This window comes from Aedes aegypti, chromosome 1 (genome assembly GCF_002204515.2).
Source record: "Aedes aegypti strain LVP_AGWG chromosome 1, AaegL5.0 Primary Assembly, whole genome shotgun sequence".
In the NCBI taxonomy this organism is placed as follows: Eukaryota; Metazoa; Arthropoda; class Insecta; order Diptera; family Culicidae; genus Aedes; species Aedes aegypti.
In genome coordinates this window covers 177,057,198-177,083,184 of record NC_035107.1, presented here as the reverse complement: position 1 = coordinate 177,083,184, position 25,987 = coordinate 177,057,198, and the positions used below count along the sequence as shown (strand labels likewise).

General features: G+C 39.2%; 1 protein-coding gene and 1 long non-coding RNA gene across 2 annotated transcripts; one reads left to right on the top strand and one right to left on the bottom strand.

Moving 5' to 3' along the window:
• Positions 1-382: 382 nt before the first annotated feature.
• On the bottom strand, positions 383-19,449 carry LOC5574605 (peroxisomal membrane protein 11C). The gene is made up of 5 exons (XM_001655174.2): positions 19,119-19,449; positions 18,730-18,912; positions 18,484-18,665; positions 954-1,022; positions 383-880 (listed from the first exon to the last, which is right to left on the bottom strand). Exons 1-5 carry the CDS (start codon positions 19,176-19,178, stop codon positions 661-663), a joined length of 714 nt encoding a protein of 237 aa, XP_001655224.2. The 5' UTR covers positions 19,179-19,449; the 3' UTR covers positions 383-660.
• A 1,402-nt stretch (positions 19,450-20,851) lies between these two features.
• On the top strand, positions 20,852-21,515 carry LOC110674561. The gene is made up of 3 exons (XR_002498986.1): positions 20,852-21,096; positions 21,160-21,228; positions 21,292-21,515. It is a non-coding gene; the product is annotated as an uncharacterized LOC110674561 (long non-coding RNA).
• Positions 21,516-25,987: the final 4,472 nt, after the last annotated feature.

Below are 25,987 nucleotides of genomic sequence, written 5' to 3'. Positions count from 1 at the left end.
ATCAATGTTGTTTAAAGTAGAGTTTTAAGGTTTTGTGCTTCACTGTGCGTTTTAAAGTGAACGGGCCGTTCGTGAGCAGCTTCATAATCTTGCACGTAAGTTGCACGCAAAATCAAAGGAGACACCTACAGATGGATTGATTCAAAAAATTTGAAAGACCAAAGGGTCCTCTCGAGGCTACGTACTGGTCATACCCGAATATCTCACAGTATGACAGGAGGATATGATTTTCGTAAGAACTGCGAACTCTGCGGAGTTCTTGACTCGGTGGAGCATATCGTTTTTTCATTTACTTATAGGTATTCCAGTAAACAGCTGGAAGATTTATTTTTATTGACAAACGATTTAAAGGGATGTGATAAATATAAGCAAAACGTAATAATAGCATTGACTAGAATTTTATTTACAAAACCAATGGAAAATTCCCGCAACCCGCAATAGAAGCTCATTTTTGCGCCACCATAAACATCCGAATTTATTTTGCAACATAACAATGTTAAAACTATACACAATGTTTTAGTTCCCATGCATTATTTCCACAGGAAACGCATGATGGCATTCGCTTTCCATGCTATAAGTTATTCTAAATTGATTGATCTGTTCTAGACAATAAAATCTTACATTCACAGTTTCATTCTTTTCGGTGACGGACATTATCCACTATGTACTTTTGCTGATGATTCGCTTCTTGGCAAAGTACTGATAAAGACCGATGAAGGAGGAAATCGTTCCAATCAGTCCCACATGCCACGATTCGAACTTTCCACCCCATAGCATTCCTTTGGGCAGAGTGCTGCCAGCGTGCACTAAGTCCAGCGTAAGTCTCACGATGGAGATCAGTTCCATTCGTTGCTTTATCAGCAGCATTTTTACGGCTTGGCTGTGGACATGGATCAAAGTGGAATTAACAGTTAATGATATACTTAGTGTATTTTTTTTCTAACGGAATGTACCTTGATTCATTTTCTGGTTTATTGATGTGCGTTTTGTGCTGTTCCATTACGGTGTAGCTTCGGATTGTCCTATTTGAAAAAATGAGAAGAAAAATGAATGGCAATATAAAATACGTTTTTCCTTTATTTTTTATCTGAATCGACCCCATTGAATTTCATGTAGAACAGTTTTAATGAAATTTCTATTAATTAGGTCGAAAAAATTTCTGTTGTAACAGAAGTTGTAACAAGTATATAGTCAAATGAAAGAACCTAATGGAAAAAAAATAAAAGACATTGAATTATAAAATACCGTTAAACTCTGCCGAAAGTTAAAATTATAAAAAAAAGTATTTATTTTAGGTAATGCTTATTTCTTCAGGGTGATGTAATATTTAACCCTTTGTCTGTGTTCTAGAGTAATTATGACCCCAGGGCATTTTAAAGGGCTGCAACTTTTTTTTAGTAAACTGATTTCTAGTTTTTTTTTTTCAAAACATATTGCAAATTAGTTTTTTGAGTGATTTTTTTTTTCAAAATAGTACGTTGTCTATGCCTTGGAGTGTCATAAATTCAAATCACGATAACTTCGCGAGATTTGTGCGGATTTTGAATGTTTCTGTCAGATTTGAAACGAAAATTTGATTGAGTTTTATTGAGAAACAATATATGAAAACTCAAAAGGAGGGTGATTCATCGCTGGAAGGGATGATTGTAAAAATAGGTCCGAAATTAGCTAAATTTTGAAACTTTGGAACATTTTTAACTGTTCCGACTACTTCCCTTAACTTTTTCGTCCACTCTTCGGAGTCCTAAACGAATACAACCGTGAAAGAATGTTTCAAATAGATATGGACAAAACACTTTTATATATGTTTTAGGGGGTGAACCCAAACTCTTGCACTGGAGTGTATTTTCAAAGGCTACAAATTGCTTGTTAAATTGGTTCCATATTTCACCACTATGAGCCGCTAGTGAATATTAAAATTTGACTTACATTCGACAGACATCATTTCCACCAATTTGATTTCGACTACAGACATGATAAAATCGAGCAAATTTCTGATCTGATAAAAATTACCGGTGCTAAGCGCTCGCACCGGTAATTTTTAGCAGATCAGAAATTAACCACCTAAATGGTAGTTTTTACCGCACAACTGTTTTGTGTGTAACCATTCATTATTCATACATCACAAAGTCTTAAACCTAACGAATTACTTTGCCAAAAACACAGATTTGTTAGCTATTTTGCATCATGAGATTCATAAGTTTGAAATATTTGTAGCTCACTAGAGTCTCCTAGCTGTTGAACTAAGTTAACAGCCAGTGCATAACATTTTGACCAGACCAATGAGCAACTTTGCTGAAGACATAAATCCTCCAAATCATCAAAACATAGTACCATTCCTTGCTTAGCGCTTGTACGAGTCGGTTGACTGATTCCCGGTCTCATCGCACGGCACTTTTGCAAAGTACTTTTTGTTTTTCCCCACCGCTCGCGTGGGTTTTTGGTTCAGTATTTTCGAATTGTTTCCAAGTAGGGTCGATGTACCAATAGCCGCATAGCTAAGAACAAATATTCGTATAAAATCGAAAAATAACGCTAGCGTTAGTATTTTTATATCATCTGAAAGCTTTTTATCTTGGTATTGAGGGAAAAATATGAAAACTACTAGAACTCATATGTTTGTATTTATTATCGCTTGTGCCACTATAGGAATACATGTGCCTATAGTAGCACTATTTCTAATTTCTGTTCCTATAGTAGCACTAGCATCACGGCGTTGGCAAAATACTAATCAAAACCATATTTTTACAAAGCTTCTATATTTTTCCTTCAAAGTGTGAAAAGCTTTCTTTTGATGTAAAAAAAGTTCTTAATTCATTGATTATTTCGTATGATAAAAAACAGTTTCTCTCAGTAGTGCTACTATAGGAACAATAGGTTTACTATAGGCGCAAGGGAGCTCAAAATTTAAGCAAAACTAATTATTTCGATCATTTTTTGAACAAAATCAAAATGTGTATCAATGGTACTTAGATAAATAGCTCCTGACCTTCATGTCAAAAAATATTTTCAAAAGATTTATAGCAAAACGGCCGTAAAAAGCCACTAATGCGACTATAGGAGACTGTCCACTAAGGGAACACTGACCCTACGACTAGTTTAGTGCAATATTTGTGCTTGGGCGATCGCGCTTTGCGAAGGAAGCGAACTAGTGTAACTAGTATCGTTCCACCCACCGCATTGAAAAAAGTCATCACAACCAGCTCCAAGTGATTGATTTCTTTTCAAAGCAGAAGTCGGTCTGCTACCTACGGTGCGTGAACGTTCTCCTGCTGTTCATCGAACGTAAAGGATAAGTATAAATTGTATAGGGGAACATGGTCCAAGACGCACTGATGGGGTAAAATGGCCCACGTCATAAAATCATTCCTAAATCGTTTCAATTTGTATTCTTTGCCAAACGAAGTTAAAATATGTTTAGCTAAGAGTTGCCGCCACAACCCTTGGACATAAACTTATAGATTTTTCCTCAATTTTCCGGTGAAATTCAACTTTTTTCCCTTTTTTGCCTAAACATTAAGGTTTTCCGATGATTTCATAAAGGAATAAGCGTTTCCATACCACAGAGCAAACACATGGAGAAACATGGTTGCTAACTAGTAGTTCTCCATACTAAATGGCATTTTACCCCATCCATTTGGTCATTTTGAACCACCCCCATTTTTCAACCAACTTTTCTACACGATTTAAACCCGTTATAAAACTCAAATTTGGGAAATGTTTTCATGGTGGTAGCTAGCAATTATTGTAAAGTTACTGTTAGGACTTCGAATGGCGTTAAAATGTGGATCTCATTAGGAGAAAACGACACAAATCCTTAAAGTGGCATTTTGGACCATTTTGCCCTACCTATTGAATTGCTTTCACATCTCCGAATAAACAGTGTTGAGGTCAAGCTTGTTTTCGCTTCTTTTCTGTCTCTCTCCCGGTTCAATTGTTTCGACCGAATAGGGGTGTAGGGTACAAAATAGTCCACTGATCGGTTAATTTTTTTCTTAGTTTTTTTTAATCTGCCCGTATAGGGGAGGTGTGTACGAAGTGGCCCATTGATTGGTTAAGTTTTTTTTCTCTTCGCATTTTTTTTGTTGTTTTTTTCTTTTTACATTTTTTTTTTGTTTTGTTTATTTGGTTGCGGTTGAAAATTCTCCCGCATGGACGAATCGAATGGAGGCGATACGCCTCCTGAAGATCTTGTTGCTAGAACGCGGTTTTATCAACCATCTTCGGCAGGGCCTTGGGTTGTCTATTTCCAGCTCAAAAATAAGATTTTGATTGTGCTCTCGATCTCTCGAGAGCTGACGCGTAAATATCATAGGATCGTTTTTCATCAAGTAAAACAATCCAAGCTGCGTGTAACTGCACCTAGTTACAAAGCAGCAAATGAGATTGCTCATCATGAGGCTTTTACTGTGGAATATTATGTCTACATTTTTGCTCAAGAGTTAGAGGTGGAAGGGAAAATCGTTGACGCGAGTCTGACATGCGAAGACATAAAGACTGGCAAAGGCGTTTTTGATAACCGGCCAATTCCTGATGTGGCTATACTGGATTGCAAACAACTGCAATCAGTTTCCATGGAAGGAAATAAAAAAGTATTTTCGCCATCAGCCTCGTTTCGAGTGACTTCTCCTGATTCCGTCCTCCCAAAATTTGTTTGCATTGATAGTGTTTTTTACCCAATGCGCCTTTACGTGCCGAATGTATTAAATTGTACCAACTGCAAGCAACTTGGTCACAGTGGTAGCTTTTGCGACAACAAGCCCCGTTGTGGCAAATGCAACCAAGCTCACTTAGAAGATGCTTGCACACAGGAAGCTGAAAAATGCAGCTACTGTAGCAAGGATCTGCATGACTTGCAGAAATGCCCGGCATACAAAAGGCGCATTCGAAATGAGAGTCGCTCCATTGTAAAGCGCTCCAAGAAGAGGTATGGTGAAATCTTTAAATCCGCCAGCAAAAGAGTCTTCATCAGCCATCCCAGTTGATTACTCTTCTCAAGAGTTGTCTTCCGACGAAGCGTACGACGACGAAACCGATGGGGGAGATTCTTCGGAGGTACACGCACCCGGAAAAAGAAAGTCTCCATCTTCTCCGGGACTGCGCCGTAAGGCATTTAAATCTTCTCTCAAAAGTTTGCCTAACTCCAAAGGAGGAGGGGCAAATTTGAAAATGTCGAAGAAACAGGTCTCTGATACATCCGTTTCGTGCTATAGCAAAGATCTGCCGCCCCGCCTCCACCGATTAAATATACTTCGAAAAGAAGCTCTAGACAAGATAGCAAGAAAAAAGCTACTCAAGTCCCTCGCTTTTCCTCGAAAACCCCCCGGGCCAAGCGAGGACTGATAACTTTTACGGCCCTTGTGGATCGCATCCCAAGTAACGATTCCACAGCAATTTGACATTCGTGTGGATTTATTAATATTTTATGACAGTCACGTAATTGATATGATAGCTAGAGGTGACATTTAACGTTGCTAGAAGATGATATTTTGTTAGTCAGCTCTTAGTTGTTTTCAAAACCTTTTAGAGACAAACTTTAAAGTTAAAATTTTGTGGCTACAAAACCAGCTTTATTGCAGCATATAATACCCTGAATCATAGCAGTGTGCCCTTATTTGTGTATTTATGGTAACAAAACAGCATTTGTCGACTACACTCTACCAATTATGGTTCCGCCATATTAATTTCACTCCGGTTGCCACAATTTCATGTTTTCAAATCATATTATCTCCATAGATTCGCTCATAAGATGCAATGGTGTGATTATTAAACTGACTGAATCAAACCAAGAAATGATGAATTATTCACCTGGCGATTTATTTTAGCAATTGCTAAATAACTACAAATATGCCACTTTCAGAAGGGGCACTGGTAAATTTGCTTCTTTCTCATCACATTTCACAGTAAATCTCTTTCGGCACTAAAGATTTGGGCACTATATCCAAATAAATCACTTCAAACAAAAAGCACTTCAAAATAAATTATCACAGAAGTTTTTTTCAATCATATTTTGTTTTGTTTACGTTGGAATAAATTCGGCAAGATCGACGTTATAATAAAATCATTTTCATGATGAAGCGACATTCATCTATAACAAGCGGCCTCGAAATAGCTATCATTGATGCTATTTTGCTTTATTTGTGTGACATAAATATACACTTCATAGCCTCTTTAAGAGTGGGCCAACTAGTCACATTCTAGCCTACAGGAGGTTTTGGGGGATGCGCTGAAGGCAAAAGTTCCTTGACCGTGGTTTTATGTGCGTTTATTTATAGCACCCTGGAAGTAATTCGTAAAACTAAAATTGTTACTTGGGATATGTGATGCCCTCGGAGTTTCAGACTCATTCAGAGGCATACTCGACCTTTTTCTCCACGCAATAGAAGAGCATCTCAGCGAATTGACTATCTCGTGGCCTCTTCTTGCTTCGATCATATCTTTCGATGTTCATCGAGTGAGGTACAAGATGTGATCACTGTGCTACAGTAAAACTGTCATAGTCTAAAACCTAAATTAGACACATTTAAGTTTTTGCTTCACAATTTTGATTGTGATATATTTGCACTTTGTTTCACAATGGCTTTCTTCTGAAGATGATCTTAACTTCTACGATTTTAACATTATACGCCAGGATCGAGATGATAATTACGGAGGAGTACTTTTAGGGATCAAAAAGTGCCATTCATTCTACAGAATCCTAATCCCGACCCATCCAGGCATAGAAAACGTAAAGAGTAAAGATCTTTGCGTAGCTTCTGTTTATATTCTTCCAAGAGTTTCAATAAACCACCGTCATCTCTGGAATGCAGTCTCCATGCTCTCATCCCCAGCTTTAATACTGGGTGATATGAACTCACATGGTACTGGATGGGGCGAATCTTATGACGATTGTAGAGCGGCTATTTGCTATGATTTATGCGACGATTTCAACTTGAACATTTTGAACACAGGTGAAGTGACACGTATTTCATCCAACGACAAAGAAAGCCGCATTGACCTGTCTTTGGGTTCAAGTTCACTATCATTCGATTGCATGTGGAAGGTGATCGATGATCCCCATGGTAGTGATCACTTACCCATAATAACGTCCATCAGAAATAATTGTGAAATGTCAGAGCAGTCAATTCAGGTTTCTTTTGACCTCACTAGGAATATCGATTGGCAAAAATTTGCATCAGCGGTAACTTTCGGAATCGAATCATTCAACTCCCTCCCACCGTTGGGTATCGATTCCTAACAGAATTGAATTATGAAAGTGTATTAGAATCCCAAAAACAACGAGTTCCAAGTAAATCCTTCAAAAGAAGACCAGCCACACCTGGCTGGGGTGATGAATGCACTCAGTTGTATCGAGAAAAATCTAATGCTTTCAAAGCTTTTCGTAGATGTGGTACCTCAGAACTTTGTTTAGAATACTCGAAGCTCGAAAAAAGCTGAAGAATCTAATCAAAGCGAAGAATCGTAGTTATTGGCGCCGTTTCATTGATGGCCTCTCACGAGAAACATCAATGTCGACGCTTTGGAGAGTGGCTCGCAACATGCGAAACCGCTCATCCGCAAATGATAGTGATGAGTACTCCAACCGTTGGATATTCAACTTCGCAAAAAAGGTCTTTCCAGACTCAGTTCCAGCTCATCCGCCTCTCTGGGAAACTCCAAGAGACGATTCTTTGGACAGGCCATTCACTATGCTGGAATTTTCTATGGCTCTTCTTTCATCTAACAACTCCTCTCCGGGACGCGATATGATCAAGTTCAATCTTCTTAAAAATCTCCCCGATATCGCTAAAAGACGGTTGCTTGATCTGTTCAACTCATTCATGTAGCACGACATTGTGCAAAAACCTGGGAAACCAGCGTCTGACCACAATTCATACCGCCCGATCGCTAGGTTATCATGTTTAAGGAAATTGTTAGAAAAAATGATCCTAGCCCGACTCGATCACTGGGTCGAATCAAACATTATGCTTTCCAATACTCAATTTGGCTTTCGCAAGGGTAAAGGAACAAACGATTGTCTAGCGTTGTTTTCATCAGATATTCAATTAGCCTTTGCCGACATGGAGCAACTGGCTTCAGTTTTTCTGGATATTAAGGCCGCACGGGACGTCATCATAATCACCCTATCCATTTGAAGAAGCAAATCCCAAGAACCACTCCATATATCGATGCGAAAAATGTATCACTATGATTCTATATATGTAGTGCATAACCCAATACATTTTCAGCATCATCGGTTCACTATAACTCGAGATTTGTTTCCATAAAGTTTTGATGATAATTGTTAGAGTGAGACAAAAGATAGGGAAAATAACGCGGTCTCCCGTGTCCCAACCCAACTGGTTGTATTTTCTAGGAAGCGGAGTCCAGCCCAACTAAAGCTTAAGCTATTGGGAACTGACATCGACCAGTCTTTAACTTCAAAATACCTTGGGGTCTGGTTTGATTCTAAAGACACTTGGCGAACCCATATTAGATATTTAACGGAAAAATGCCAACAAAGGATCAATTTCTTACGAACAATTACCGGAACATGGTGGGGTGCTCACCCGGAAGACCTCATAAAACTCTATAAAACAACCATTCTCTCTGTTCTAGAGTATGGCTCTTTCTGTTTTCTCTCAGCAGCAAGGTGGCAATATCAAATTGAAACGAATTCAATATCGTTGTTTGCGTATCGCCTTAGGGTGTATGCACTCTACACATAATGCGAGCCTAGAGGTTCTGGCAGGGGTTTTACCGCTACAGAACCGATTCTGGGAGCTCTCGCTCAGAATACTTATTAAGTGTGGAGTGAGCAACACACTCGTCATCGAAAACTTCGAAGAATTGCTCAAACTGAATGCTCAGTCAAAATTCATAAGAGTTTATCTCTACTACTTGTCATTTGACATTAGCCTTCAATGTTATAATCCTCCACGTGCACGCTTCACCAATGACAGTTCCTCTGTTGAATACGATCTGTCCATGAAACAAGCTGTTCATGGAATTCCAGATCAACTTCGATGTTTAACTATTCCACGAATTTTTAACGCAAAGTACCAAAATGTCGATTCCTACAGGAGATATTTCACAGACGGGTCCCGTATCAATGGATCCACTGACTTCGGTGTTCTCTTCCGCCTTCCGAAAACTTCAGGATTCTTGCACGGTTTACGTTGCTGAGCTGGCAGCAATCAACTTCGCTTTGGGGATGATCTCAAACATGCTCGCAGACCACTTCTTCATCTTCTCGAATAGTCTCAGTTCTATTGAGGCACTCCGATCGATGAAACCTGTAAAGTATGCATCTTACTTTCTTACAAAAATAAGAGAGCAGATGTGTGCACTGGTCGAAAGATCATATAAGATTACCTTTGTATGGGTGCCTTTACATTGCCTAATTTATGGCAATGAGAAGGCGGTCTCTCTCGCAAAGGTGGGCGCAGAGGAAGGTGAGATATATGATAGAAGAATTTCACACGATGAATTGTTTCATATAGTACGTCAAAGTTCTCTTCACGGTTGCAAAGCGATTGGCTAAATGGCCAACTGGGACGGTGGTTACATTCCATAATTCCTAGAGTTTCCTTGCGAGCGTGGTGGAACGGTTTGGATCTAAGTCGAGATTGCATTCACGTGATGTCAAAATTAACCTCGCGCTGAACAATATTTGTAATAGGTGTGGTTATGGTTATGATGACATCGATCACGTAGTTTGGATGGAAATGCTCGGATATGGACGCCTCCAGAGCGCAACTTTTGGATACCCTTGCGGCCGGAGGTAGACAACCCTATGTTCCTGTTAGAGATGTGTTGGACACCCGCGATCTCATTTATATGGTCGCAATTTTCGATTTTCTTCGCTTGACCAGTATAAAAGTTTAATTCTCTTGTGTTCTCTTCCCCAGTTTTTTTTTCTGTGTTTTGTCCCCTTTGTGTTAGATCGAGGATCCTGGCCATCCGGCAGACAAATACCGGCAAGAAATTGGTACCAACGCCATTACACGTTACCACGAGTTACCACGATATACCTCCCGGATGAGCTGCAGAAAACCCTAAACCCAATCCTCACCATGTCCTTCCTTCCAAAAATTGTGACCATTAACCTCAAGTTGCCACGAGTACCCTGGCTCCATCCCATACTAATTTTGGTATGAACAAGTGAATGATTTGTAAATAATACAAAAAATGAATTTCGGCTCCGTAAAGCGTTAAACGCGATTAAGCCTCAAATAAATGAACGAGTTAAAAAAAACATAGTACCATCCTAAGATCTAGTGACAGAACGCCAAACCCGCTAAGGGAAATCAAAAACAATGTGTTCTGAGCTAGTGCCATCATGAAATTTCCAACCAACCAATTGGTAATATAGCGGCTCTTTCTCTCTTTAGCAAACCTTTACCAAAGAAAGTATACATTTATATAAAACTGTTTCGCTATTTTAATTCATTCCAAAACCGTAGAAAAATAAAAAATCCGTTAAAATTGCACAAAGTAATCGCGATTTGAATTTGGGCTCAACATGACCTCAAGGCACAGAAAATTTAACTATGTTCTGGCACAGACAGAACGCTAGTAGGGAAGGTGTACCGGTATTCGCCATGTACCAGTTATTCGCCACCCCAGATTATATACCGTTTTACGACATATATGGTTGCCAATTGTTTAGTGTTCGCTAAATTGCTTTAGAATGATACGGAAACATTCTTGGAAACCGGAAAATTTTCTCAGAAATTAATAGAAAAAAATCATTTTCCTTAAGATTTTTGCTCCTTTGCACCTATTTTTCGCCACCTGTTCCTGATTCGCCACCCTCCATAAGAAATCAACGTAAGTGGCGAATTTAGGAACCGAAATTAAAATCGTGGCGAATACTGGTGCAAGTGGTCCAGTATTCGCCACCACCATTTTTAATACAAAAATAAAGTTTCTGATTAGTTTTTACATTTTTCCTGCTGAGTATGGATTGAAAGCTTTCGTTTGATGTATTGACAGTAACCAAAGGTCTTTTGATTTATGTACAAACAATATTTTTTCTTAGGGTGGCCAAAACTGGTACACCTACCCTATGATTGTTTCAACATGCGATTTCATTCTTATAATGGATAGTGTATATCTACATTCAGAGAAATATAGTTGCGGTTGATACTTGATTATCAACAATCGCGGACTTGTCAATGTCAGCAGAGGAGAGCATGGCCAATACACGCTAAACTTCATCCGCTCAGAAATGAGTGCCGAGTACACAAAATCGGCCTCTCTTCATGCAGCACAGATTCTGTGCAAAGGGGGCTGTACACAGTTTTGTGCAAACGGTGGTAAACAAACCGAATGAGTGAAATGCACACAGAGGAGGAACGCTTGGAATGCGGAATTCGCTTCCATGTTTGTTTTGCTTCTGAAAACATTAAAAAATCATTCCGATTTTAAAGTTTTTCAGTGATTTTTTCATTCGAATAGCCGAAGCGGAAGCAAATGGGGGAAAAACTTTCTTATTTGCGACCATCTTCCGGCTTTTCGCTGTAAAAAATCCCTGAAAACTCCCCATCTTACCAACGGCCAACTGTTTGCTGCCGCGCGGGAGATGACTGACAGTTCCATATCCATCGATCCGCGCACAGCCAATGGCCAACACATCGGTTACACATAGCATGAGTGCGACTTACACAGAATTTTCACTCAGCCAGAGAGTCCTGCATTGTTTGCCTCATTCTGTGTAGTTTTAACACATGCGCTGCGTTGAGCAGGCGTAGCGTGCACACGCTAAACTTCATCCGCTCAGAAATGAGTGCCGAGTACACAAAATTGGGTCCTAAAATTTTTAATGAAATCTTGTTTTTATTTAATAACACGAAAAAGTATGTTACTGTAACTACTTTAGCAATTTTTCCTGCTCAAATAATGGCTATATCATGTTCAAACTTTAATTTAAAAATTTAGTCCATAAATGAACCTTGACACTTTTGATCATGTTTGACGTTCGATTAGTCGACAAAAACACCATAGGGGTTTTAGTTCGACCACTGGGGTTGTTACTATCTGACATTTCGTAAGGGACACGGAAAACAAAATATACCCGAAATTTGAGTTTAAGCCAAAAGATTTGACAAAATCTAAAAAAATGTTTTTTGGGCTTGAACCAACGGAAAACATTAGAAAATTGAGTAAACATGTGTTTTTGGCCTAAACTTAAGCGTTTGGCACTAAAATTGGGACAAGGCTTTAGGACCCAATCGGCCTCTCTTCATGCAGCACAGATTCTGTGCAAAGGGGGCTGTACACAGTTTTGTGCAAACGGTGGTAAACAAACCGAATGAGTGAAATGCACACAGAGGAGGAACGCTTGGAATGCGGAATTCGCTTCCATGTTTGTTTTGCTTCTGAAAACATTAAAAAATCATTCCGATTTTAAAGTTTTTCAGTGATTTTTTCATTCGAATAGCCGAAGCGGAAGCAAATGGGGGAAAAACTTTCTTATTTGCGACCATCTTCCGGCTTTTCGCTGTAAAAAATCCCTGAAAACTCCCCATCTTACCAACGGCCAACTGTTTGCTGCCGCGCGGGAGATGACTGACAGTTCCATATCCATCGATCCGCGCACAGCCAATGGCCAACACATCGGTTACACATAGCATGAGTGCGACTTAGGGCAAAATGGTCCAAAATGCCACTTTAAGGATTTGTGTCGTTTTCTCCTAATGAGATCCACATTTTAACGCCATTCGAAGTCCTAACAGTAACTTTACAATATTTGCTAGCTACCATCATGAAAACATTTCCCAAATTTGAGTTTTTTAACGGGTTTAAATCGTGTAGAAAAGTTGGTTTAAAAATGGGGGTGGTTCAAAATGACCAAATGGGTGGGGTAGAATGCCATTTAGTATGGAGAACTAGTAGTTGGCAACCAAGTTTCTCCATGAGTTTGCTCTGTGGTATGGAAACGCTTATTCCTTTATGAAATCATCGGAAAACCTTAATGTTTAGGCAAAAAAGGGAAAAATGTTGAATTTCACCGGAAAATTGAGGAAAAATCTATAAGTTTATGTCCAAGGGTTGTGGCGGCAACTCTTAGCTAAACATATTATAACTTCGTTTGGCAAAAAATACAAATTGAAACGATCTAGGAATGATTTAATGACGTGGGCCATTTTACCCCATCAGTGCGTCTTGGACCATGTTCCCCTACACAGAATTTTCACTCAGCCAGAGAGTCCTGCATTGTTTGCCTCATTCTGTGTAGTTTTAACACATGCGCTGCGTTGAGCAGGCGTAGCGTGCACAGAATTTTCACTCAGCCAGAGAGTCCTGCATTGTTTGCCTCATTCTGTGTAGTTTTAACACATGCGCTGCGTTGAGCAGGCGTAGCGTGTAGCTTAGGACTCGATTGAATGGAATACAGGTCGGACTCGATTATCCGGAGACTCGATTGTCCGGCGACGCGATAATCCGGGATTCGATTATCCGGAATTTTAGACTCGATTATCCAGAATATGGTTTTTGATATTCTTGTTTTTCTGTTTTTATGCATAAATTTGAGATAATTTAGTATTGCAATATACAATATGAATGGTTAAGCAGTTTTGGACTTACGTGAGAAAAGGGGAGTTTGAAAAAGGGGTTTTTTGGCCATGCTGGTCAAAAAATTTTTTTTCTCCTCAAGACCCCTAATGGTTTTAGAAATAATGTCTGGCTATGCCACTGCATCATATAAATAAAACAACGAAAAGAGATAATATTACGGCTTTTTTATCGTAGATCTTAATTTTTATTTAAACGATTCGATTATCCGAAGGATTCGATTATCCGGAGTGAAAAAAAATCGATACTCCATATAATCGAGTCCGACCTGTATATAAATTATCGTTCCAGTCCACATTGTGGGTGTCATTTTGGGCCCCTTAACAACTATGCGAAATTTCAGCTCGATCGGTGAAACTCCTTTACATAAGTCTTAATCAACGTCACTTTGCCAATCGGATTTCATTGAAAAACTTTTTTCACAAGTATCGGGTTATTTCGCGGTCTTCGGAAATGTTTATCATCATAAAAATACCTATCGAAGTCTGTATTCAGAATGCTTATAGAGGCAGCCCTCTGGCATTTTTTCTTTGAAAAGGTTAGTTTTCCCATAGTAAATCCCATACAAACTTTGAGCAGCTGGCGCTAAATTATAATTTCACCGATCGAGCTGAAATTTCCCACAGTAATAATGGGACCCAAATGCAATTCAAGAAGTGGACTAGAGCGAGAATCCACAATTTGTCCCACACTAATGACCATACATGACAGTACAATTGGTACAATTCGTAGTTGCTACTCCGTGATTGACCAGAACAATCGAATTTGTACAGAGATACAATGAATGGAGTTTGGTATTGTAGACGGCTAAATTTCAACTTTCTCGACCCCCTCCCCCCCCTTTGTCACACTTTTTGTATGAGTCCTTTGAAAATTTTGTAAGGCTTGTCACGCTTGGCTCGAACACCTCCCCCCCCCCTTGGAGCGTGACGTAATTTGTGCATGACCCCCTACTTTCCTTCTGAAAGTTTTAAGATTGTTCAAAAAGTGTTGATCGCTTTTTTATTTAGCTAGTCTTAAGTGTTTTACAAAGGGAAAATCTGTAACCAGACCTCTGAGAAGACAACTAAAAGAGTAGAAAGATCCCGTACCACCGATGACCCACTAAAAGCAGCCCATGATTTGTATGTGGTATGCAGAATAGACAGACATTATCCTAAGACTTAGATCCGTCCAATTTGAAATATCTCTATAAACTGAATTCCTGGCCCCTAAAGCCGAATAAGGTGGCCAAACTAGTATAAGCAATTTACACTCCCGTGCATAAGTTAGGGTTCACCACCTAACAAACATACAAAAGCGTTCAGTCCATATCTCTGGGATTACACGTCCAATTGAAACTCTCTAAGCCACATTCGAAAGGCAAAGAGTTATTCTACGTGTATGTAGTTTTCCAAAAACATTTTTTGAATTTTTCATTCTAAATTTTTACTTAAAGTTGGGACATTTTTTTTTCAAAAAACACACTGAAAAAAAAACATAGCTAATTTCCTCAGCATTGGATCGACAAAAATTTTAAAATAAGGTGTCATAAGAATCGTAATCTTATATTCTTTGAAAGACGCTCACGAAATTTTTGCGGAAAAATCTGAAAACTATTCAAAATCAAAGAAACAGTCATTCAAGTCATCGTGCAAAAGTTTGGGTTCACCCCTCAGTGTGGTGTATCGTGCAAAAGTTTGGGATATGGCTTCTAAAATATTCAAAACATAATTTTATTAAATTCTGTTAAGTATACTGGGTTAGATTTATGATAAGTTGTAGAATTCGCAGAATATTGAGGAAAAAATATAAAAATCAAAATAATATGTCTATAATGTAGCTCATCAAAAGTTTATCAACAATTACTGAAAAGTTTTTCAATAGCTCTTGTAGTTAATTTCATAAAATCATTTGAAATTTTCCTTCCTATACCTTTCTGGGTAAACTTTTCGACGCTTCACGCACCGAGTAAACTTTTTCCAGATGGCAGCACCGTACGGATCGAATACGCAAAGAGTCCATTACTGGCATCGACTTCCTATGTATAAATTTATTTATTTTAAAAGTTAGTAGAGTACGGGCTGTGCAATAGCCCGTGCATTCAATTAAATTATCCATCTTATTTTAAATACCTCCGGGTTTACTTATATGGTTAATCATGTATAGGGTGTTCTAGAAAGGATGGGCACGACTTTTAAAATGAAAATCATAGTACTTTTCCAAACAATCGAATGTTTTTATATTTTGTATTTTTGTATAGCCTATTTCAACTAGCATCAGTGATAAATTTGTTTGATTTAATAATCGTTACTATTGAAAATTTTAAATTTATAAAATCAATTCTTATCTGGTCAGCAAAGACTACTCATTTGGTTTTTGTTGAAAAATAACTAGTAAAAAATGTTTTTATCAAAATCTTTCGCCGTAGTGAGTTCAAGTACATTGTATCAAGGATGTTTCACATAAATTTTTGTTTAAAATTTTATTTGGCTTTGTTAGAGAACACTTGGTACAACTTGGTACCACAAATGGTAAAATTCAAAAAATCTCGAACTTTTCTCTCCACATAAGACAACATCACGAAGTTATAAGTCGTCAGATATTTTAAATAGTAATAAAAATAATACATTTCAGATTTACGAAAGGTCAATCCGTATTCTCTTGGAAAGACAATTTTAATTTTTTATTTACTCATGATTTGACGTATATATATATATAAGGATTTGTTTTTTTGACCATTTTCAAATCAACCACGGATGGAATCTGATTTTTAGTTCAAATACAAATTTACATGCCTAAGTTTAAAATTTCAATTTCAATAAGTGATAGACCGATCAATTATCAAATCGTCGCTGATAAAAAGATTTTGTTCAGATTTTTATTATGCACACTTTCTGATATAAAACAAATTTTGTAAGTCGCTTAAAAATAATGTGATTTGTGCAAGACTGATAAGAGATGATTCAAAGAAATGTTACGTTATCAACACATTAAGTTTCCCATTAAAAATCGCAATCTACTATTGTTGGGTACAGTAATCAAATGTGTAAAAATCAGATTTTTATCTTTCCTAGTCTTGAAATGGCAGTATGGTGAAATCGTGTCCATACTTTCTGGGACACCCTATATCATATATAGTATATACTTTTTATATGGTTATCACATCAGCAAAAACAAAAAAAATCAATCACAAACGGAACTATGATGTTATCGGTCTTAGCAGTCTAATAAAAAAACGAAATTGAATAATGCTACCCCAAATAATGGTACCTGCTCAAGTTCGCAACAATATCGAACCGTTATCGTAACAGATCGTAGATAACATCTCGTCACGTGAGCAATGTAAAAGATTATCTGAATTCTGTTTTTACGCGACCTTTATTCGTGTAAAGACTAATCGGTAACGCTATCGAATCTCGAATCCTCCGAGATGAGCTAGTCCAGCACAGTTCGAAAGGAACGAGTAAATGTCTGAGACATATAATGCACATAATTGGATGATATGTTATGCACAAATTACATGATATGTTATGTAAACTTCAATTATATGTCACGTAATCTAGCAGGATCCTGCGTGATTACGTAATATATAACACATATTTACATGATTCCAGACTTAAATTTACATGACGTCATGTTTACATCGCATAAATGAAGTTTACATGACATGTAATCTTCATTATTTTTAACTGTGAGGGTTAAGCATCTCATTAATAATGTTATAAAAATTAGAAAAACGATCACATGGCTTGATACGGCTTAGGATGGGTAAATATGGGGCAAGATGGGCACCCTGTTTTTGCCATAAAATTTGCTTTAGAACCAGATTTTAAGTACCGTTCGTGCGCGGTGACATGAAGCTATCAGAATAGCTTTATCATACAATGGATGCCAAATATATGGCTTTAAGTACTTAAAGCTTTATTATTACATCATTTACCAGTAGGGTAAGTGTTCCCTTATTTGTGGGTGTTCCTACAGTTGCGGTAGTGCCGTTTTCACAGATTTTATTACATTGACCACAGAACCGACACTGCCAATCGACGTATTGGCTTGTTGATACACTGAATAGTTGAAAAGAGTGTTCAAATTGCTTTAAAATTGATGAAATATAACTAAAATTGCTAAAACTTTACTTGCTTGTACCAATAGTTGCGGTAAAGTGTTCCTATAGTGGAGGATCCCATAAGAAAACAACGGATACCGCAACTGTAGGAACACAAATTAAAAATATACCGCAACTAAAGGAACAGTGTACCAATAGTGGAGGTATAATTTTCCACTGATATGCCGTGGATTACTGCGATTAACTCATTTTTCTCATTAAGTTAACGGTCGTTACTTCCCGTTACAACATTAACATGTACAATATTGGCGCATCTTGAATTTGTGCGTTTAAATGAAGTTCAAACGTGCTTAGTACCTCCACTATTGGTACATCTACCCTACTGGTCAATTTTACGCCCGCTGAGGTTGGAGAAGATGGAACCAAGCCACACATAGGATTTTCAAGAGCATAAATATGGCAAAAAATTTGATTGCGTTGAAAATTTAATCACATGGATACTATTAGCGAGTGACCAATTGATCAAGTTTTTAGCTTGAGCAAATACCTGGTTCTCCATATTTGTGCTTTTAAAATTCGAGGTTTGATTTTGGTTTATCATCGCCTTAACACATGAGTATTTATCGCAACCATGAAGCTCAACAATTAAGTGCAAAGTTTTTTTCGCCTGATATAAGATAAATAAAAAAAATGAGTTCCTCTTCTACACCACAGTGAGATTCAATTATCGCCGTTGTTTGCTGCGCGGTCAAACTTAGCTAATCTTTTTTTGGCAAGATAAGAGTAAATCAATGTGAATCGGAAAATTTCATCGCTCAGATAAAGATAAACATGTTCGTTGAAATTTGTCGGTCTTTGATAAAAAAAATACTTACTTCATAAGGTTCAAGTATATCGACGCAACCCAAAAGATAGAGTTCATGGTGTCCCATTTGGTGGGATTTTCTACGTTGAGGAGCTTGTATTCTATCATCCAGCATATTTTGTCGACTGGATAGTACACATGGTCAATAATGTTGGTAATGAAGCCAATAAGGCCCATTATTCTGTCTGGTTCCTATTATAAGAATCTTAGCTTTAGTAAACATTGTCACGATTTGTAAAAAAGCCATCCATAATACCTTGCTACCCGTTCCATAACTGAGTGAATAACTAAGCATTGGTAAGTCGTCAAGTAATCGCAGCGTGGCCCTTGTCTGTGACATTTTGGAACTGAAGATGGCCAATTTTTTAGCAAAATTGGGATCTTTGCTTGAGTACATCCCAGATGCAAGTTTTGTTGTGTAACATAGTGTTCTTACAATCTGCAAAAAATACAAGGGTGAATTAGCAAATTTAACTTTAGAGGTCGATTTTTTGCATACGCTCATGCGGAAATAAAAAAACCGGTCTCCTTGCCCAACATACGCAAACATTTGAACTTGATCTCTTAGCATTGTTTTGGCTAGTTGAGCCAGTTATAACATAAAAAGTGAAAGTAGTTTCCTGTGCTAAGTGGAACTATACTTACCTTATCCCGGCCAGTGTAGGTGTCCAACATATCACAAACCTCATTCAATACTTTGCTCATGATGAATGACTACTTCTGATATCGCAGTTAAAAAAAAATTATCAATATCTCAAGACTACACGAAATGCAATAAACTTCACTATGTTACAATTACTCGTTTCCCTTAATCGTGTTGGAACACTGCAATGATATGCCTGCTATAGATACATCGGTATCAACAAATCTTTTCTATTTGTAAATTAATAATGCCTCCTGCAAGATACCGCCACGATACGGGAACGATAACCAGTGTAGACTACCAACAAAAATTGACTGACTTGCCTGCTTGGTACAGGATCAAGATGAGGCAAGGTTTGTTTACTACTCTACCCTCAACACCTCGTCACCGCACACACATTTTCAATGAAATGCCCCTCAGTTGCAGTGTTATCTTCCGTCATGAGTTAGGGTTAATAGTCTTGTTGGTTTTGATTTAGAAGAACACATTCTAAACTTGAGTATTTGCTATGATTAAATTAGACATGTTTTACAGCTGTTTATGATTGACTTAGCATGTTTAATCTAAACAGTAGTGAAAGATTTTAATAATTACCACTCATTTATTTTTTTAATATAAGTAGCATACAACACAGCAACAACCCTAGAACCCAAAGTTCAAAAGAGTAATAGTGTTGGTAGCCGTAAAACATTTCAAAAGTATAATGCTTATACTACATCGTATAAGGTACTCCACGTGGAATATTGCCTATATCATACAACGAATGGTTGATCGTGTGAGTACAAGATGCTGACACTGACTGGTATTGACACATTCATGAACGTATGAAATTTCAAACGCAGAACAGAATGAATCATTACGCCGTCTACCTCATCGCCCAAAGACTAGCAACTACAACGCCATCTAAATGAGAAAACAGTTTAGGAAAATTACTAGTTGGGGTGAGTTTGGACTTTTTGTCGTCAAAAACCAAATACATACAAAGCTGTTCTTGAAAGCTGCTGTGACAATTTGAAATATTAGTTTGAGAGATTGAGCATTGAGAGGCAGTTCAACACTAATAATAATCCGTACGTAATCAAAGTAAAAATCCATATGTTTAATAAAGATTACTTCTATCAATGCGCACATGCCTTATAGAAGATCCCACATATTTTATTTATTTATTTTTATTTTATAAGTATCATTTTAAACATTACATTAATTTCTTATATATAAGTGTTCTGTGTTAGACAACACTATCATCCTAATTTAGTAAAACAAAATTAAGCTTTTATTAGCATTCTGGTAACAACATATTACAATTCATTTGCCGTAGCAGTTCAGATTTTTTAGGGTGAGTTGATTTCACCTGCTTATAAGAGAAAAAAAGCCGCTTTCAAATTACTTAACCTTACTTAACCTAAATATATAAGGTACCGTGGGGCAAGTGGGTAATGGAATTCGCATAGTTGAGATTCTTTACCGTTTTGAACAATAAATTCAAAAACAAACAGTTATATTCACGATTTCTATTAGCTTTAACATTTGTTGAGACTTCCCAATGAACAATAACAGAAGTAACATGAAACAAAGAAAATGTTATTCTATTCACTTTAATTTTCTTCTCTTCAGGTATGTTAGTTGAAATGATTCGACAACATTATAACTGCAACATTTCCAATGTTAGTTCTTACATTATAGGACAGCAATTGCATTTCTGCTCTGAAGAATTTCCACCGCTCGTTATTAGTTTTTGAGAAAGTCGAATATAACGTCTGTTAGCAACGGTCACTCGGTGTATACTGGCCTTGAACCGATCACAAATTCTGACAGGACGACTGACATTGACAGGACAAATTACAATGATGAGACAACTGACATTGACATTGAGAAAGAAAACAGAAAAGAAAGTAGTAACTGATATCACATGTGCAAATCAAAACTTATATCTTATTAGTACATATTAGTTAAAATCTTTACTGAATTTGTATCCTAATCGTAAGTAAAAACATGAATTTATACGTCTATGAATTAGCTAAAATGAACATTTATATGAAATAGATTACATGCAGAAAATCGATTCCATAAGACTGACACAGTGGACTTTACACGTGAAGAGGATTAAAATTTGTAAGTCTAACACATTAAAAACACTTAAAGTTAATGTAATTATCACATAATAAAACATTTCAGCTTAAAGCATTCACACACCAACGCTGGGTTTGCTAAAGAAGATCCGAAAACTCACAGAGGTCCATATCGTCAGCAACAAAACTTTAAGAAATTTTATCCAACCAATTTGAGGTTAGTTGGATAGTTCCAAGGCTACCCAGAGCAGAATGCCTACTCTCAGGCCACGACCGGAACGATTGAGCATCGTTAGAGAACTCTCGGAGGAAGAAGCAGCCACAGAAGCTAGTTGCCCCGGCTGCAATCGTCCTGACGTCGCTGAGCGATATATGGTACAGTGCGATGTATGTGAGAGATGGTATCATTTTTCCTGCGCGAAAGTTGATGAGGGAATCAAGGATCGCAGTTTCAGTTGCGGCCACTGTATGAAAGAACAAAACAACGCAGCAAAAATTGATTCGTCCCGCTCATCTCGATCAAGCAGATCATCATCGTCTCGTTTAGCGAACATCCAGTTGCAGATGCAACGCTTAGCGGAGGAGCAAAATGCACAGGAGAAGTTGATGCAGGAAGCTGTGGATCATGCTAGAGAATTGAGGGAGAAAGCACTTCAACAGGAGATCGAGATACGGACCAATAATATGAAACAGAAGTTGGAGCGCGAATTGGAGTTCATTAAGAAGAAGTACAATCAGGCAATGGACATGCCCTATATCAACTGCAGCGATTTGCAGTAGACAGGATGTCCCGGGCCCGATCTATCTGACAAGCCAATCGAGCCCTCTGTCACCATAGAAGATGGTGTCTCCATCATGTCGATAGCCTGAGTACAATCTTCTGCAAAACGAGCTAAATAAAGATGAAAGTGGCAGTGTGAAGAGCTTCGGAAGCCTACGTAGTGCATCTAGCTCAGTTCGTCGGTGGTTGGAATCCCAGACAGAGGCGGTCTCGACAAGTTCCGGGCAACAAAAAGCCCCAACTTCCTCGACGTCGCGAACTGGAACCGTACCGAAAGAAACTACAGCTAAGCAGCAAGCGGCCGACAACGTTCAAACTAGCACAAGTCAATTCAACAATCAAGTCTCGCTAGCACAAGTCGCTACTAAATCTAGGAACCAGACGGTATGCGCTCAAGTTTCATTGAATCCTACGTCGACGTCTCTCCAACCGCTCGGCATCGACCAAAGAACCGTTAGGTTCCGTGTCGCAGCTGCGAATCCGACTGAGACGTTTGTAACGCCGAGTTCGGTATGCGGCCCTGTTGGTCATCTGGAGGAGGATTGTTTTCCGTCACACGTTCCCGTTAATTCCCTCAATATGATATCACCGCCCACATCCAAGCAAATGGAAATGGCTAGAGCATCACCCAGAATATCATGGGACTCCAGAACTCGTGCCAATGAACTCGAACAGAAGGTACGAGAGCTGCAGTGTGAGTTAGATCGACTACGTCTACAGTCAGCGGAGCAACCAGCCGACGAAGATGTCCGTCGTCGTCAGAATATGCAGCCGTACAGCCGCCAATCTATTGGTTCAACAATGGTGGAAAGGTGTGCAGGTCAAACCAGGTTTGCTATTAATGTGGCACGTGAAGGTATGTTAAATCCAACCCAAGTTTCCTTCCCTTTCAACCAAACTCAACCGGTTGATTTGGAACATCCGGAACATCATTCGACGCCGAATGCCTCTGCTGTATCTAATATAAGCATAAATCGACCTACCCCGGGTTCCTTATCAACCACTAGTTCGCTTGGTTATCCACCGATTTCGAGTTCGATTTTACGTCCGCCGATTACGTTCGTTTCAAGTTGTTCAAATCCAATTATGTCGTCACAACCAACAACTTCTTCTTCCGTGCCTGCAGTGGTCCATATAGGGCCAAATGCGCAGCAACTCGCTGCTCGTCACGTGGTACCGAAGGATCTCCCCATTTTCGATGGTAATCCAGTGGATTGGCCTTTGTTTTATAGTAGTTACACCACCTCAACCGAAATGTATGGCTACACTGACGCTGAAAATTTGATGCGGCTACAGCGTTGTCTAAAAGGTAATGCCCTCAATGCTGTTGGCTGTCAACTTCTGCATCCGTCTTCGGTACCACAAATCATAGCAACATTACAGATGTTGTATGGTCGGCCTGAACAGGTGGTTAATAGTCTTATCAACAGAGTTCGTGCTACACCGCCTCCGAAAGCTGATAAATTAGAGAGTGTAATAGGTTTTGGACTTGCCGTTCAGAACTTGTGTGGACATTTAATAGCCATGAACATGGAGAACCACTTGGCGAACCCTACTCTATTGCAAAAATTGGTCGGCAAACTACCTGCTGGTATCAAGCTAGACTGGGCGCTTTATCAACGACAATTTGCTCAAGCAGATCTTCGAGCTTTCAGCGATTATATGGCCGTGATAGTGTCGGCTGCCAGTAATGTTACCTTCAGCACGGAAGCAAGCGTAAAACCAGACAAGCAAAAGGGAAGAGAGAAGGGCTTTATCAACGCACATGTTGAAGAGTTGGAGAAGAAACATAAAAGTCACGAACTTCAGCGCCCAACAGGAACATCCAAAGAGAGACAGCCAGAACAGCAACGACCGTGTAATGTATGCCAGAGAATCGGCCATAAAGTTAGAGATTGCAACGTCTTCAAAGGCCGGAACATCGATGAACGTTGGAAGTTGGTGCAACAGCTCCATCTCTGCAGACGGTGTTTAACTTCCCATGGTAAGTGGCCATGCAAGGCATCGGGTTGTGGCATAGAAGGGTGCGAGTTGCGACATCACACGCTGTTACATCCTGGTAAACCCGAGGATAACGCAACAACATCCCGACAGCTGCCGGGACCAAGTGAACCTGCTACTGGAAAGCTGAATACCCATCGGCGGAAGCAGCGATCTACTCTTTTTCGCATCCTTCCCGTAACGTTGCATAGCAAGTATTCTTCAATCGACGTCTTAGCTTTTCTCGACGATGGTTCAGAATTCACCCTAGTGGAGAAGGAAGTTGCAGATCAACTCGGAGTTAAAGGAGATGTAGAACCACTTTGTTTACAATGGACAAGCAATGTAACTCGGACCGAATCGGAGTCAAGAGTAATCCCGTTGGAAATTTCTGGAAAGGGTATCAATAAGCGCTATTCCTTACAGCGAGTACATACTGTTGAGAGTTTGGATTTGCCCACTCAGTCGCTGAAATTTGATGAACTTGTTCAACAATTCCCATATCTACAAGGAATACCGGTAGAAAGCTATGGTGGAACCTCACCTAGAATTCTGATTGGTCTGGAAAATACTGAACTACTAGTCACATTGAAGATGCGTGCTGGTAGACCATCAGAACCTGTAGCGACCAAAACTAAGCTGGGCTGGACGATATATGGAACGGTCGAAAACTTACACGAACCATATCAACACCGTCTTTTACACATCTGCTCTGGTTTCAAAGATATGGAACTTCACGATGCGGTAAAGGAATTCTTCTCGATAGAAAACACCGGTGTAATGCCTGCACCCCTGGTTGAATCAGCTGATGACCTTCGCGCTCGAGAAATTATGGAACGAACTACGATTCGTACATCTTCAGGACGATTCGAAACCGGTTTACTATGGCGCTACGATTATTTTGAGTTTCCGGACAGCAGACCAATGGCGGAGCGACGTCTCAAGTGCCTCGAGCGGAGACTGCAGAAATCACCGGAACTTTACGACAACGTCAGACAACAGTTAGCTTCTTATATTTCCAAGGGATATGCTCGTCTGGTATCAAAGGAAGAATTGCTGAGTTTCGATCCTCGTAGGATCTGGTATCTCCCACTTGGTATCGTCTTAAATCCAAACAAGCCAGGGAAGATTCGCTTGGTTTGGGATGCGGCAGCGAAGGTGGATGGAGTGTCGTTTAACTCTATGCTGCTTAAGGGACCGGACCTGCTCACGTCCTTGCCTGCAGTTTTGCAGCGTTTCCGGCAGCGTCAAATAGCGGTGACAGGTGACATCAGGGAAATGTTTCACCAACTTTTGATACGCCCTGAAGATCGTCAAAGTCAGCTCTTTCTATGGCGGGATCATCCATCAACCGACATGCACACCTATGTCATGAACGCTGCCACGTTTGGTTCGACATGCTCACCGTGTTCCGCACAGTATATTAAAAATCGCAATGCGGAAGAATTGAAGAACGAATTTCCAGAAGCAACGGACGCCATAATATTCAACCACTATGTTGACGATTATCTGGATAGCATGGATTCCGTAGAAGAAGCGACAAAGATAGCAACGTCAGTGAAGGAGGTTCATGCAAAAGCCGGTTTTGAAATTCGAAACTGGCTGTCAAATTCAACAGAGGTCGTCAGACAGGTCGGGGAAGGAAAAACTTCAGTCGACACGAAAAGCATTGCGGCTGATAAATCAACAGACGCTGAGCGGATCCTTGGGATGCTGTGGCAGCCAACGGAAGATGTATTTACCTTTTCTACACGGTTTCGAGATAGTATCGCGCAGATCATGGAAGGTAGGATTGCTCCGACGAAACGTGAAGTTTTGAAGGCTGTAATGAGCCTGTTTGACCCACTCGGGCTATTGTCTGCTCTTGTTGTACAAGGAAAGTGTATCATCCAAGACATTTAGAGATCCAACATCGGCTGGGACGAAAAAATTCCCGAAGAAATCTTTCTTCGTTGGTGCCGTTGGCTAAACGTATTCAAAGAAGTGGACCAAATAACGATTCCGCGGTGCTACTTTTTGAATTATTCAAATAAGAGTTTGG